At 46.3% G+C, this 15,134-nt stretch overlaps 1 protein-coding gene across 3 annotated transcripts in view; it reads left to right on the top strand.

Moving 5' to 3' along the window:
• Window positions 1-15,134, top strand: part of HIGD1C (HIG1 hypoxia inducible domain family member 1C) — a 48,223-nt gene that overhangs the window by 9,828 nt on the left and 23,261 nt on the right. For all 3 annotated transcript variants that reach the window (XM_069230915.1, XM_069230914.1, XM_069230913.1), the window contains one exon: window positions 7,523-7,633. In XM_069230915.1, the coding sequence (XP_069087016.1) occupies window positions 7,540-7,633 (94 nt within the window). In that variant the 5' untranslated portion in view covers window positions 7,523-7,539. The remainder of the gene's footprint in view (window positions 1-7,522; window positions 7,634-15,134) is intronic.

Below are 15,134 nucleotides of genomic sequence, written 5' to 3'. Positions count from 1 at the left end.
TGAACAATACAGGATAAAGTTTAGAGAGACCAAAAAGGAGTCTTCACAAGGCTGGGTTGATTTCATTGACCATTCAGTGAAGGCCTTGGAGGGGTGGTTACATGGCAGTAAAGTTACTGATTATGACAGCCTGTATAACTTGATCCTGAGAGAGCATATTCTTAATAATTGTGTGTCTGATTTGTTGCACCAGTACTTGGTGGACTCTGATCTGACCTCTCCCCAAGAATTGGGAAAGAAGGCAGACAAATGGGTCAGAACAAGGGTGAACAGAAAAGTTCATACAGGGGGTGACAAAGATGGCAACAAAAAGAAGGATGGTAAGTCTTCTGACAAGGGTGGGGACAAATCTAAAAATTAGTCTTCATCAGGCCCACAAAAACACTCTGGTGGGGGTGGTGGGCCCAAATCCTCTTTTAATCAGAACAAGGAAAAGAAACCATGGTGCTATTTATGTAAAATAAAAGGCCATTGGACAACATATCCCAGTTGTCCAAAGAAAGGCACCAAGCCTCCTACCACTACAACCCCTACTGCTACACCTAGTGTCCCTACTAATAGCAGTGGTGGTGGGAGCAAACCTACTAATAGCCAATCCAAGGGAGTAGCTGGGCTCACTATTGGTAACTTAATTGGGGTTGGCCTTGTTAGGGAGGCCACAGAGGCTGTGTTAGTCTCTGAGGGGGCTATTGATTTAGCCACCTTAGTTGCTTGTCCCCTTAATATGGATAAGTACAAGCAGCTACCCCTAATAAATGGTGTTGAGGTTCAGGCCTACAGGGACACTGGTGCCAGTGTGACTATGGTCATAGAGAAACTGGTCCACCCTGAACAACACCTACTTGGTCACCAGTACCAAGTAACCGATGCTCACAACAACACACTTAGCCACCCCATGGCTGTTGTAAATCTCAACTGGGGGGGGGGTTACTGGTCCAAAGAAAGTTGTGGTAGCTTCAGATTTACCTGTAGACTGTCTATTAGGGAATGATTTGGAGACATCAGCTTGGTCAGATGTGGAGTTGGAGGCCCATGCAGCAATGCTGGGCATCCCAGGGCATATTTTTGCTTTGACAAGGGCTCAGGCCAAAAAGCAAAAAGGACAGGGAAGCTTGGATCCTGGAACAATGGACCAAGTGCTCCCTAAAGCTAGGGCTAGTAGAAGCAAACCACTTCCTACTATCCCTCCCTCTACAGTGGATTCTACTTCTGAGGAAGAAGAATTCCCTCCCTGTGCAGAACCTACACCAGAGGAGCTGGAAGCAGACACTGCTGAGCTTTTGGGTGAAGGGGGGCCTGCCAGAGAGGAGCTGAGTGTGGCACAGCAAACCTGTCCCACATTAGAGGGTCTCAGACAGCAAGCTGTCAAACAGGCTAACGGGGATGTCAGTGACTCTCACAGAGTTTACTGGGAGGACAACCTCTTGTACACTGAGCATAGGGATCCTAAACCTGGAGCTGCCGGGAGATTAGTGATTCCTCAGGAGTACAGAAAGTTCCTCCTAACCCTGGCACATGACATTCCCCTAGCTGGACACCTGGGTCAAATGAAAACTTGGGACAGATTGGTTCCATTGTTTCATTGGCCTAGGATGTCTGAGGACACAAAGGAATTTTGTAAGTCCTGTGAAACCTGTCAAGCCAGTGGCAAGACAGGTGGCACCCCAAAGGCACCCCTTATTCCACTGCCTGTGGTTGGGGTTCCCTTTGAAAGGGTAGGGGTTGACATAGTTGGCCCCCTTGACCCTCCTACTGCTTCAGGCAATAGATTTATCTTGGTGGTAGTGGACCATGCCACAAGATATCCTGAAGCTATTCCTTTAAGGACCACTACAGCACCTGCAGTGGCAAAGGCCCTCCTGTGAATATTTTCCAGGGTGGGCTTCCCAAAGGAAGTGATATCAGACAGGGGAAGCAATTTAATGTCTGCATACTTAAAGGCCATGTGGAAGGAGTGTGGTGTAACTTACAAGTTCACAACACCCTATCATCCACAAACAAATGGACTGGTGGAGAGATTTAATAAAACTCTCAAAGGCATGATTATGGGTCTCCCTGAAAAACTCCACAGGAGATGGGATATCCTTCTACCATGCCTCCTTTTTGCCTACAGGGAGGTACCCCAGAAAGGAGTGGGCTTCAGCCCCTTTGAACTTCTTTTTGGACACCCTGTTAGGGGTCCACTCACACTTGTAAAGGAGGGTTGGGAACAACCTTTAAAAGCTCCTAAGCAGGATATTGTGGATTATGTACTTGGCCTCAGATCAAGGATGGCTGAGTACATGAAAAAGGCCAGTAAAAACCTTCAGGCCAGCCAAGAGCTCCAGAAGCAATGGCATGATCAGAAGGCTGTTTTGGTTCAGTACCAACCAGGGCAGAAAGTGTGGGTCTTGGAGCCTGTGGCCCCAAGAGCACTCCAAGATAAATGGAGTGGTCCCCACACAATTGTTGAAAAGAAGGGAGAAGTCACCTATTTAGTTGACTTAGGCACTGCCAGGAGTCCCCTTATGGTGCTCCATGTCAATCGCCTGAAACCCTACTATGACAGGGCTGATCTCACCCTGCTCATGGCAACTGATGAGGGACAGGAAGAAGACAGTGATTCTCTACCTGATCTCTTCTCTTCCACAGAACAAGATGCTCTTGTGGAAGGTGTAGTTTTGGCTGATTGTCTTACTGCTGAGCAGAAAGATAATTGCATAAATCTCCTAGATCAATTCTCTGAACTCTTCTCTACTGTGCCAGGTACCACTTCTTGGTGTGAGCACACTATAGATACTGGAGACAGTTTACCTGTCAAAAGTAAGATCTATAGGCAGCCTGACCATGTCAGGGACTGCATAAAGCAAGAGGTCCAGAAAATGTTAGAACTAGGAGTGGTTGAGCACTCTGACAGTCCATGGGCTTCTCCTGTGGTACTGGTACCAAAACCCCATTCCAAAGAAGGAAATGCGGTTTTGTGTAGACTATAGAGGTCTCAACTTGGTAACCAAAACTGATGCTCACCCTATACGCAGGGCAGATGAGCTCATAGATACACTGGCATCTGCCAAGTATCTAAGCACTTTTGATTTGACTGCAGGGTATTGGCAGATCAAATTATCAGAAGATGCTAAAACTAAGACTGCATTTTCTACCATTGGAGGACATTACCAGTTTACTGTAATGCCTTTTGGTTTGAAAAATGCACCTGCCACTTTTCAGAGGCTGGTGAACACAGTCCTGCAAGGGCTGGAAGCTTTTAGTGCAGCATATTTGGACGATATAGCTGTCTTTAGCTCCAGCTGGGATGATCACCTGGTCCACCTATGGAAAGTTTTGGAGGCCCTGCAAAAGGCAGGCCTCACTATCAAGGCTTCAAAGTGCCAGATAGGGCAGAGTAAGGTGGTTTATCTGGGACACCTTGTTGGTGGGGAACAGATTGCACCACTTCAGGGGAAAATCCAAACAATTATTGATTGGGTTCCCCCTACCACTCAGACTCAGGTGAGAGCCTTCCTAGGCCTCACTGGGTATTACAGGAGGTTCATTAAGAACTATGGCTCCATTGCAGCCCCTCTTAATGACCTCACATCCAAGAAAATGCCTAAAAAGGTATTATGGACAGCAAACTGTCAGAAAGCTTTTGAGGAGCTGAAGCAGGCCATGTGCTCTGCACCTGTCCTGAAAAGCCCTTGTTACTCTAAAAAATTCTATGTCCAAACTGATGCATCTGAATTAGGAGTAGGGGCAGTCCTATCACAACTTAATTCTGAGGGCCAGGATCAACCTGTTGCTTTTATTAGTAGAAGGTTGACCCCTAGAGAAAAGCGTTGGTCTGCCATAGAGAGGGAGGCCTTTGCTGTGGTCTGGGCTCTGAAGAAGTTGAGGCCATACCTGTTTGGCACTCACTTCATTGTTCAGACAGACCACAAACCTCTACTTTGGCTAAAACAAATGAAGGGTGAAAATCCTAAATTGTTGAGGTGGTCCATATCCCTACAGGGAATGGACTATACAGTGGAACATAGACCTGGGAGTAGCCACTCCAATGCAGATGGACTCTCCAGATATTTCCACTTAGACAATGAAGACTCATCAGGTCATGGCTAGTCTTATTGTCCTTCGTTTGGGGGGGGTTGTGTAGGAAAGTACCATCTTGCCTGGCATGTTACCCCCATTTTTCACTGTATATATGTTGTTTTAGTTGTATGTGTCACTGGGACCCTGGTAACCCAGGGCCCCAGTGCTCATAAGTGTGCCTGAATGTGTTACCTGTGGAGTGACTAACTGTCTCACTGAGGCTCTGCTAATCAGAACCTCAGTGGTTATGCTCTCTCATTTCTTTCCAAATTGTCACTAACAGGCTAGTGACCATTTTTACCAATTTACATTGGCTTACTGGAACACCCTTATAATTCCCTAGTATATGGTACTGAGGTACCCAGGGTATTGGGGTTCCAGGAGATCCCTATGGGCTGCAGCATTTCTTTTGCCACCCATAGGGAGCTCTGACAATTCTTACACAGGCCTGCCACTGCAGCCTGAGTGAAATAACGTCCACGTTATTTCACAGCCATTTTACACTGCACTTAAGTAACTTATAAGTCACCTATATGTCTAACCTTTACCTGGTAAAGGTTAGGTGCAAAGTTACTTAGTGTGAGGGCACCCTGGCACTAGCCAAGGTGCCCCCACATTGTTCAGAGCCAATTCCCTGAACTTTGTGAGTGCGGGGACACCATTACACGCGTGCACTACATATAGGTCACTACCTATATGTAGCTTCACAATGGTAACTCCGAATATGGCCATGTAACATGTCTATGATCATGGAATTGCCCCCTCTATACCATCCTGGCATAGTTGGCACAATCCCATGATCCCAGTGGTCTGTAGCACAGACCCTGGTACTGCCAAACTGCCCTTCCTGGGGTTTCACTGCAGCTGCTGCTGCTGCCAACCCCTCAGACAGGCATCTGCCCTCCTGGGGTCCAGCCAGGCCTGGCCCAGGATGGCAGAACAAAGAACTTCCTCTGAGAGAGGGTGTTACACCCTCTCCCTTTGGAAAATGGTGTGAAGGCAGGGGAGGAGTAGCCTCCCCCAGCCTCTGGAAATGCTTTGTTGGGCACAGATGTGCCCAATTCTGCATAAGCCAGTCTACACCGGTTCAGGGGACCCCTTAGCCCTGCTCTGGCGCGAAACTGGACAAAGGAAAGGGGAGTGACCACTCCCCTGACCTGCACCTCCCCTGGGAGGTGTCCAGAGCAACTCCAGTGTGCTCCAGACCTCTGCCATCTTGGAAACAGAGGTGCTGCTGGCACACTGGACTGCTCTGAGTGGCCAGTGCCACCAGGTGACGCCAGAGACTCCTTGTGATAGGCTCCTTCAGGTGTTGCTAGCCTATCCTCTCTCCTAGGTAGCCAAACCCTCTTTTCTGGCTATTTAGGGTCTCTGTCTCTGGGGAAACTTTAGATAACGAATGCAAGAGCTCATCCGAGTTCCTCTGCATCTCTCTCTTCACCTTCTGCCAAGGAATCGACTGCTGACCGCGCTGGAAGCCTGCAAACCTGCAACATAGTAGCAAAGACGACTACTGCAACTCTGTAACGCTGATCCTGCCGCCTTCTCGACTGTTTTCCTGCTTGTGCATGCTGTGGGGGTAGTCTGCCTCCTCTCTGTACCAGAAGCTCCGAAGAAATCTCCCGTGGGTCGACGGAATCTTCCCCCTGCAACCGCAGGCACCAAAAAGCTGCATTACCGGTCCCTTGGGTCTCCTCTCAGCATGACGAGCGAGGTCCCTCGAATCCAGCGACTCTGTCCAAGTGACCCCCACAGTCCAGTGACTCTTCAGTCCAAGTTTGGTGGAGGTAAGTCCTTGCCTCACCTCGCTGGGCTGCATTGCTGGGAACCGCGACTTTTGCAGCTACTTCGGCCCCTGTGCACTTCCGGCGGAAATCCTTTGTGCACAGCCAAGCCTGGGTCCACGGCACTGTAACCTGCATTGCACGACTTTCTAAATTGGTCTCCGGCGACGTGGGACTCCTTTGTGCAACTTCGGCGAGCACCGTTTCACGCATCCTCGTAGTGCCTGTTTCTGGCACTTCTCCAGGTGCTACCGGCTTCAGAGAGGGCTCCTTGTCTTGCTCGACGTCCCCTCTCTCTGCTGGTCCAATTTGCGACCTCCTGGTCCCTCCTGGGCCTCAGCAGCGTCCAAAAACGCTAACCGCACGATTTGCAGCTAGCAAGGCTTGTTGGCGTTCTTTCGGCGGGAAAACACTTCTGCACGACTCTCCACGGCGAGAGGGATCCGTCCACCAAAGGGGAAGTCTCTAGCCCTTTTCGTTCCTGCAGAAACCTCAGCTTCTTCTGTCCAGTAGAAGCTTCTTTGCACCCGCAGCTGGCATTTCCTGGGCATTTGCCCATCTCCGACTTGCTTGTGACTTTTGGACTTGGTCCCCTTGTTCCACAGGTACCCTAGATTGGAAATCCACAGTTGTTGCATTGCTGGTTTGTGTCTTTCCTGCATTATTCCTCTAACACGACTTCTTTGTCCTTAGGGGAACTTTAGTGCACTTTGCACTCACTTTTCAGGGTCTTGGGGAGGGTTATTTTTCTAACTCTCACTATTTTCTAATAGTCCCAGCGACCCTCTACAAGGTCACATAGGTTTGGGGTCCATTCGTGGTTCGCATTCCACTTTTGGAGTATATGGTTTGTGTTGCCCCTATCCCTATGTTTCCCCATTGCATCCTATTGTAACTATACATTGTTTGCACTGTTTTCTAAGACTATACTGCATATTTTTGCTACTGTGTATATATATCTTGTGTATATTTGCTATCCTGTCACTGAGGGTACACTCTAAGATACTTTGGCATATTGTCATAAAAATAAAGTACCTTTATTTTTAGTATAACTGTGTATTGTGTTTTCTTATGATATTGTGCATATGACACTAAGTGGTACTGTAGTAGCTTCACACGTCTCCTAGTTCAGCCTAAGCTGCTCTGCTAAGCTACCATTATCTATCAGCCTAAGCTGCTAGACACCCTATACACTAATAAGGGATAACTGGGCCTGGTGCAAGGTGCAAGTACCCCTTGGTACTCACTACAAGCCAGTCCAGCCTCCTACACTATACACCTATGTATACTGTTCTGCATATTTGTACCCAGCGTGTCTATCTGTTTCACTGTGTAAGTTCTGGCCCCGAGTGTCCTAACGTAAAATTTAAGGGATTGTGTTAATTTGTTATGTTTGATGACGGCTGACGGCCTCTTAAAGACAAAAGTTGGCCGAAACGTTACGCTTGTAAAATCTCCAGCGCTTGCACATGTGGGGTTGCAATGTGAGAAGATAAAAAGACATTTTCAAAAAAGCAGATCTGCAACTGATGGCTCAAATGCTTTTAGGGTTAGGTAGCAGCAGTGTTTACATACTACCACGCATTACCTCTCTTTCAATCTTTGCAGTTTACATAGTGGCACCGTTTTTTAAATTTCATTTGTGATGTATCTTGTTTTCTTCTTTCCAATTATAGCAAATTAATTAAGCAAAATGGCCTCTGACGATCGGTGGTCACCTGAGGAAGCAGATAGGCCGACTTCTAAATTGCTTCGGAAATCAAAAGATTCTCCTTTTGTCCCAGCAGGTGAGCATTGCCCTTTCTAAGGAACTTTCCTTTATAAAACAATTCCTATCGTAGAAAACACACTTCAACAGCAAACCAGTAGCGCTGTCCCAGGTCCTCAAATTGATATTTTCAACATATTTGTATCTTGGCTTCCCCAGCCTCCTACTTTCTTGATATTTCAAATGAAAACAATCTCCCTTAGGTTACCTCGGATAAGGGTCACGTTAGAAGCTAAGAAGGTTCGAAGATTTATTATTGGATCTGAGGCATCCTAATCTTAATGTCACTTATGCTCATTCCATTACACATTATAGCTCTCTGATTATTAAGGCGTTTTTGTAACACTCACATTCTTTGTTATATTTGCTTTAGTGCCCTTTTAGATTTTGTAGATGCACAAAATTACCAATCATAAAATGCAGTCAGTACAGTAAATTCAATGAGAATTGTGCTTCTAACGTTGAATGAGTTGACAGCCTGCAAAGGGAGGTATTCAATATGTACCAGAATTCTTTTAAATCTATTTTGGGAAGAGGACTCTGGGCAAACCTAGACAAGTGCACATTTCCTACTTTAGTTCAGCACCCTATTATTCGCGTAGTTCAGCACCCGATTCCTCACTTAGGCCCATATTTATACTTTTCTTGCGCCGCACTTGTGTCGTTTTTTGACGCAAAAGCGGCGCAAACTTGAAAAATACAATTGTATTTTGTAAGTTTGCGCCGCTTTGCGGCGCAAGAAAAATATAAATAAGGGCCTTAGTTCAGCATTGTGCTCTAAATTTCTCTAATTGCCCCGTTAATTGCAAATCCATTTTTTGACAGTGTTGCCGTCCCTGATCCTTTTAAATGACCTAATTGATGACATTGTGCATTGTGTTGATGGCCTTTCTGTGGGTTACTTGCGCTCCGGTATTGACATTGCCAAAATGGTACCATTTGGTGCTTTTCATGGTAATCCCTGTAGCAGTACCAAGGATTGAACAGTTACCTTCTGGAACAGTGGTTCTTAACTGGTGGTCTGGCAACCCCTGGGGGTCGCCAATGCCTTCTCAGGAGGTCTGCAACTGCTTAGAACATTAACTAATATTATTAGATTACTTAAATGTAATAAATAGATAGGCAAAATGTCAAATTTAAATTTTAAAATGTTCTGCAAATGTGAAGGAATTTAAAATTGAAGGCTAAAAAAGAATTATGGAGGATGGGTTGCCTCAATTGAATTTGGAAAAGCTCCAGTTTTCCCATTAAGATCATTACAGTTCATAGATTTTTTTCATATTTGTTTGTGAATTAAATAGAATATTTCATAATTTGTATTGGTTTTAAGAATGCTTGATTCTGAATTTTGTGTATTGTCTTACCATTCAAATAATCGAAATTGCCATGTCTGAGGTCCCCCTATTCCAATAATAATGCAGTGGGGGACGGGGGTCTCCGGATTACAATAATGATTCAGTGGGAGTCTCTGCACTCCAGTAATGATTAAGTCCACTGAGATCAAAGGGTTATAAACCACTGTTCTAGAAGAAATCCTAGTCGGGCACACATACCACCTTCTGACTGAATAGTTATCAGCCAACTACAGAGCTCTTCAAATACTCCTCACTCAGGTATTCAAGGCATTCTATGGTAAACCCTCTTCTGCCGGTCCTGCATGGTCAAATGAACTGACCCCCCTTCCTTGCAAGGACGCTACGTTTTCCATCTTTAATCCACTATGTGCTCCCCCCCCAACCGCTTGCAAGGACGCTGCGTTTTCCATCTTTAATCCACCATGTGCCATGTTTTGGTTCCGAGACACTCGCTTACTTACGGTACTTGCTTGGCTGGAATACAAGGGATCTGAAGCTGCATGTCATCCCCTAATGACAATGCCAGGTCCTGCAGCTCAATGCACCAACAAACCTCAACCCTTCTTAAACTCCTGATATCATCCCTTCAGCTCCTGGAACCTGTGCATGCTCTGTTCATGTTTGCACCGGTCGTCAATCATGCCCTATTCCCTTTTAAACCTAATCCATCCAAACGTCTGTGACTGTACATTCTGTGTACATTTTACGTAGAACTCTTCTAGTAATTATGTTATTTTTAAAAACTCAAATAAAAAAGCGACAAAACATGCCACAACACAAAAAAGAAATGTAATATTACTTTGATGTTGTGTTTGAATACGGCTTTGAATGTAATTCTACTGTTAATAGGAAGCAGTCGCCTAGCTGCATACACTGACAAGACGAATATCATAAGCTGCTGGTCACTTCCGCTTTCCAAAACAAGCCTTGCTCACCGCTTCTTTCTCTGATTTGATATTGGCCATCAATAACTAATGTAAATTTAACCAGGCATGGGATTGTTGTATTAAGATATGACTTTTAGTCAAAGTCTGCTCACTGATTTCCGGCCTTAGCTCTTCAGTATGTGTGTACTCATGGCAGTGTCACAAGATCCCAGGTATTTCCAATGTGGGACAGGAATGCTGTACCAATTCCAGATAATGATTTCCATTTAGATTTAGAAAATACCAGTTTTCTTGTGTGGCTAGCTTGAAAATCGGGCACGGATTTCACTCCGAGACCTTTGTGGACTAGAGAGCCTTCGTTCTGTACTGAGCAATACACAGGGAGTGGCTGCAAACCGCTAAACTTTGAGATGCCCAATTACAGAACGAATTCACACTATTTCGACTGTTACAGTGCACATTTAAAATACGAATATCGAATCTTTGGAGGACGGAAGTTGTGCACTCTGTCAGTACAGTTCCTTTACAAGGTCAAATATGGCTGTCCTAGTTGTGCTTTAAGTAGCATTTCACACCCCACGCCACCAGATGCCCTCTTCAAAGAGGGCTGTCCCAGAAAGTTTATTTTTAGACAAAGAAGTGTCTTGAATGTCTTTGTACAGCACAGTGATGCGTTTTAAATACCTTATCAGTTTTTCAGTGAGATAAAACGCGAGACTGCCAATAAGCACTCAAAAGTCTGCAGCAGATCTTTGCTGGCAGCATTTGCAGAACAATTGACGTAGTTTTGGCCGCATCACTAACTCCATCCCTCTAAGCTTTTTAAATATCTTTATTGAATTTTCAAAAAGCAGTAAAATAAAAAAACGAAAACAACTTGGAGCATCCACAGCAGTACATTCGAAAGTTAAATTTTGTATAGCATTGAACGTGCCCCCCACTCCAAAGTTGAAAACCTGCATTAAATGATGCCGACAAGGCCATAGATGTTGGCTTTCTCTTGAACTGCAAGACCTTATTCCAGGTTTCTGCAGCATTGCCAGCTGTTTTAAATCTCCACTTCGCTGTCCTTCCTTTTTCAAAATGAGGATGGTGACTACTTCTAAGACCGAAACTTTCGAAATTGTAAGCATTTCCTTCCACAGATCAAAACAGGTCCACATAGAAATAAAATAAGGGAGTAGAAGAGTGGTACACGTCTATCGGTGTGGCAGAATTGGATCGTTGTGTTTTAATTTGGCCCCTCCTGTAATGACACGAGGGCGGTAATATTTACAGTACTGTTAGGGTTATATTTTTGTAATGTGCATTGGTCCGGGAAATAGACGTTTTCTGTTGGAGTACCCCTTTCAATTCAATCTAACGAGAGGGGCACGTGTGAGAAATATGTCTGTTGCTGTAAATCGGTGTTTATTTAATTTCCACAAGAACATTCAACAGGACACTAATGAGGGTTGTTGTTCATTACGTTTGGATAATCCGGTTAGTTTAGCACGCAGCCGTGCAAGACCTACAGCGTCCTTTCATCAAGAAAACAGCATCTGAGCTTCTTGGCTGGGCCACGCAGGGACAGGAAGGCCCCACATCAGTGGCTGTCAACCTGATTAGTATGCAGTGCTGTCTGTGTAGGAGGGGGGGAGGGTCACAGCGGCCTCAGCTTCCCTCCCCCCCACCCCCCACCCTTCCAGATCACAGTGGGTTGATTTAATTTGAAAATGAAGTGATGTGTCGGGTGTATTGATTTTGACCAGAGCACTGTGGGATCATGTAGCATGTATCGAGTGGCTTTGGGATTGTTAGAAGATTAGTGTCCCTCACGTTGGAGCTAAAGTGCAAAGGGGCATATTTATACTTTTTGACGCAAAACTGTGCTAATGCAGTTTTGCATAAAAAATATTAGCGCCTTCTAGCGCCATTCCTGAGTGCAAGTTGTGCGCCATATTTATGGAATGGGGCAAGCTGGCGCAAAAGATTGACGAGAGTAAAAAAAAAAATGACTTTAACCATTGCACCCTGTCGTAAAGAAAAATGACGTTAATGCTGCAAAGGTGGCGCATGTCACAAAAGTGTTAATTTTTAGCCCGTATTAGCGCCAAATGTAAACATGCAAGCAGGAAAAAGTGCAAGTGCAACTGAAAATGGAAGAATCAGGTAAGGAGAGACCCCAGGGAGACCCCAATCGGCTAAGCACCAGCCAGTAGGATCCACAGAAGTCCCTGAAGAAGGAGAAGAAAAAGCACAAGTGCTGCTACGGAGTGGAGAAGCACGATATCCTTGTCAGAGAGGTGATGGAGCACCAACACCAGCTCTTCGTCACCTCCAAATTGCCTATTGGTTAAAGAGAGGCTATATGGCAGCAAATAGTGAACAAAATCAACTCCGTGGCAGAGGTGAAGACAACTGTCACTGAGTGCAAGAAGCGCTGGCATGATTGCAAGCGTAGAACTAAGGAGAAATTGGTGAAGAACAGAAGGGCAACCCTGCAGACTGGAGGTGGAACCACAGGAGGCCCTGGATGAGCTGGAGGAGATGGTTGTAGTGGTCATCCTGGAAGAGCTGGTCTCAGGAATCCAAGGACAGGACAGCGCAGACTACCAACCACCACCACAAATGCAGGGTAAGTTGCATGTGGGAATCAACGGAAATCTTACAAATACCAGAAGGGGGAGGTAGATAGGACATAACCAATTCATGCCAGAGGAGTGCATGGGGACACATGCATCCTGAATCCAGATGCCCCATCCCCATACAAGCAACACATAAACACACGCTTTGGTTGTGCTAGACCCCCCAACATGTACACAATGTGGATATGCACCAATCACCAGGGCTATACTCCAACACATAAATATGCAGCAGATTGGCTGGAAGGGACGAGTATATACCATGCCTGAGGCTGTGCCATCACAACACCCCTTGCATATCCTTGCATATTGTCAAACTTCCTGTAACTACACAACTTAAACTTCTGACACTGGGACGAAGTCAATACCATTGAGTATGGTGTTGTATCTCACAAAAATGCTTCCCTACCGCCTTGTAGCATTGCCAGTACACATGCGTCACATCTTTCAGCACATATTGAAATGCCACCTTAGCTAACCTGGCTTGTACATGAGCAGGAAGGGACTCCACCCTCCACGGAAACAATTCAACCCCTCAAGGCAGCCACACCTACATCATGCAGCAACAATGCCTGTCTCTGTGCAGGGAGAACAAATTGGTGCATCTGCAGGGGGAATTGCAGGGCTGTCCCATATCTCAGTAAACATGGCACTTCCCTGCATAACTAACCTGGTCCAGTGTTGAGTTACACATATTGCTGCTGACCCAAACTGTGAAACAAGAGAAAAATCTACACTACACCTTGCAACCTGTGAAACACAAAACATACAGGGTGAACCCACAATAACTCAGACACAACCATATTGCACACATGGGAATGGGCAAACAATTGAACAAAGACAATACATGGTGCATGTCTCTGAACAGAATGGTGCCCATTACGAAATTCTACGTTGGAGGCTGCCCGCCAAAGTTATGTGTTGGAAAGACCGCCAGTGCGGTCTACCCTCCGCGGTAGGCATTATGAAATGTACGCCTGGGACGGTGGGTGAAAACTGTGTCTCGGGCTGCCTGCTCTGTGGGAAACTCACCACAACATTGACGCTGGCTTGCAATATAGCCAGGGCCAATGTTGGGGTGTGCTTATCACTGCCTGTAAATTGGGCAGTGGAAAGTGCAAAGGGGCTGCCCATGCACTGCTCATGCCAAGTGCAAGGGAAGTGCAGGGACACCCTACACCCCATTAGCACCAGCTGTTGCATGGTGGACGGACTGCCATGCAAAGCCTGGTGGGAAAGTGGGATAATAATCTGGAGGGCAGTGCTGATTGCAGTGCTCGCCTGGAGGATCAAGACCGGTTGCACCGCAAGCCCGTAGGCTTCTGGCAACCTGGCTGTGTACAGGCCATTGGACTGTGGCACTTACATCCAATGTGCCCGTTGGACCGCTGCAGTTGGCAGCCGTCTGAGCACCACTGCCATAGGACCGCCAAACTCGTCATGAGGGCCCATGTGTGCTGTAGTACAAGTAGCTGCAGTCACACCATCAAACAAGGTAGAGGCCCTGATCAAGCTGAAAATGAAGGTGAGTGGCTGTGTACCAAATTAGGCTGTATCACGTAATGACATTCAGTAAATGCATTTTTGACCAAAAGCCAAAAGCATATGGACCATCCATATGTCCACCCCTGTGCCAGTGGTACATTAGCTTTGCACCACCAACGCCGCATCACTTGCACCATAGTACAAGGAAGGCTGCGTTTAGTGGGAGAATATTGTTGTGTAGGAAGGAGCACCTTTCTGCACAACAAGAAACCGATACGGCAATCTGCTTGGTCCATGTGTGCAGTGTAATGCAGCACACATTGACAAAGGAAAACATAAGGAAGAAATAAAGTATACGTCGACTTTGCACCCTGCTAATGTCACCCCTGACGTGGTGATAGACATTGACGCAGCCTCAGGTCAACAAAAACACGTAAGTCTGGGGCTGCAACAAAATTCAATGGGCGATGGTGTGGGCCACCCACAGCAACAGCCAATGCACGCCCCTTCCACACAAAGTGCTGCATGGGAAGGAGCCTATTTTTTACATGGTGGCGTCAAGGCACAAGAAGTGGTTTAATGCTACCTAGTAAATACGGTGCAGACCATAGTGCCACTGGAGCGTCCCTTTACGTGACACTTTAGTGGCACTAGGGGCTAAAAATATATGCCACATATGGTACAATATCAACCATGGGCCTTTAACTAGTCACCAGGCCTCCACAAACCGAATACATTATGTGCCATGTCAACTGCCACAACAATCTAAGATTGATTAAAAAATATCTCATTGCAGAGGATGATGGCTTCCCTCCTGCTGACCTGCCTGTCCTGGACTCCGTGATGGCCGGGATGACCAGCTGACAATCATCAATGAACCGACTCTCCAGGATGTCTTAGGATCTCTCCAGACACCATCTCCAGTTGCAAGGAGGACATACAGCGTTGCGGGGTCTCCACATGAACCACCCAACAACCAAAACATACCACCTGCCAGTACTGACATGGCCCTGGATACTGAGGACCCAGAGACCACCTTTTAGAAGACAGTGGTAGGAGTCCAGCGGGAGCTGGCCAAGCTATTGCGGCTGGGGATGGAGACCGTGGCAGGCAGCCTAGAAGGATTGCTGACTTGCCTCATAACAGGTTAATGAAAACACAGCTGCCAA

Source organism: Pleurodeles waltl, chromosome 4_2 (assembly GCF_031143425.1).
Source record: "Pleurodeles waltl isolate 20211129_DDA chromosome 4_2, aPleWal1.hap1.20221129, whole genome shotgun sequence".
Classification (NCBI taxonomy): domain Eukaryota; kingdom Metazoa; phylum Chordata; class Amphibia; order Caudata; family Salamandridae; genus Pleurodeles; species Pleurodeles waltl.
This window is presented reverse-complemented; position numbering and strand designations above follow the sequence as displayed.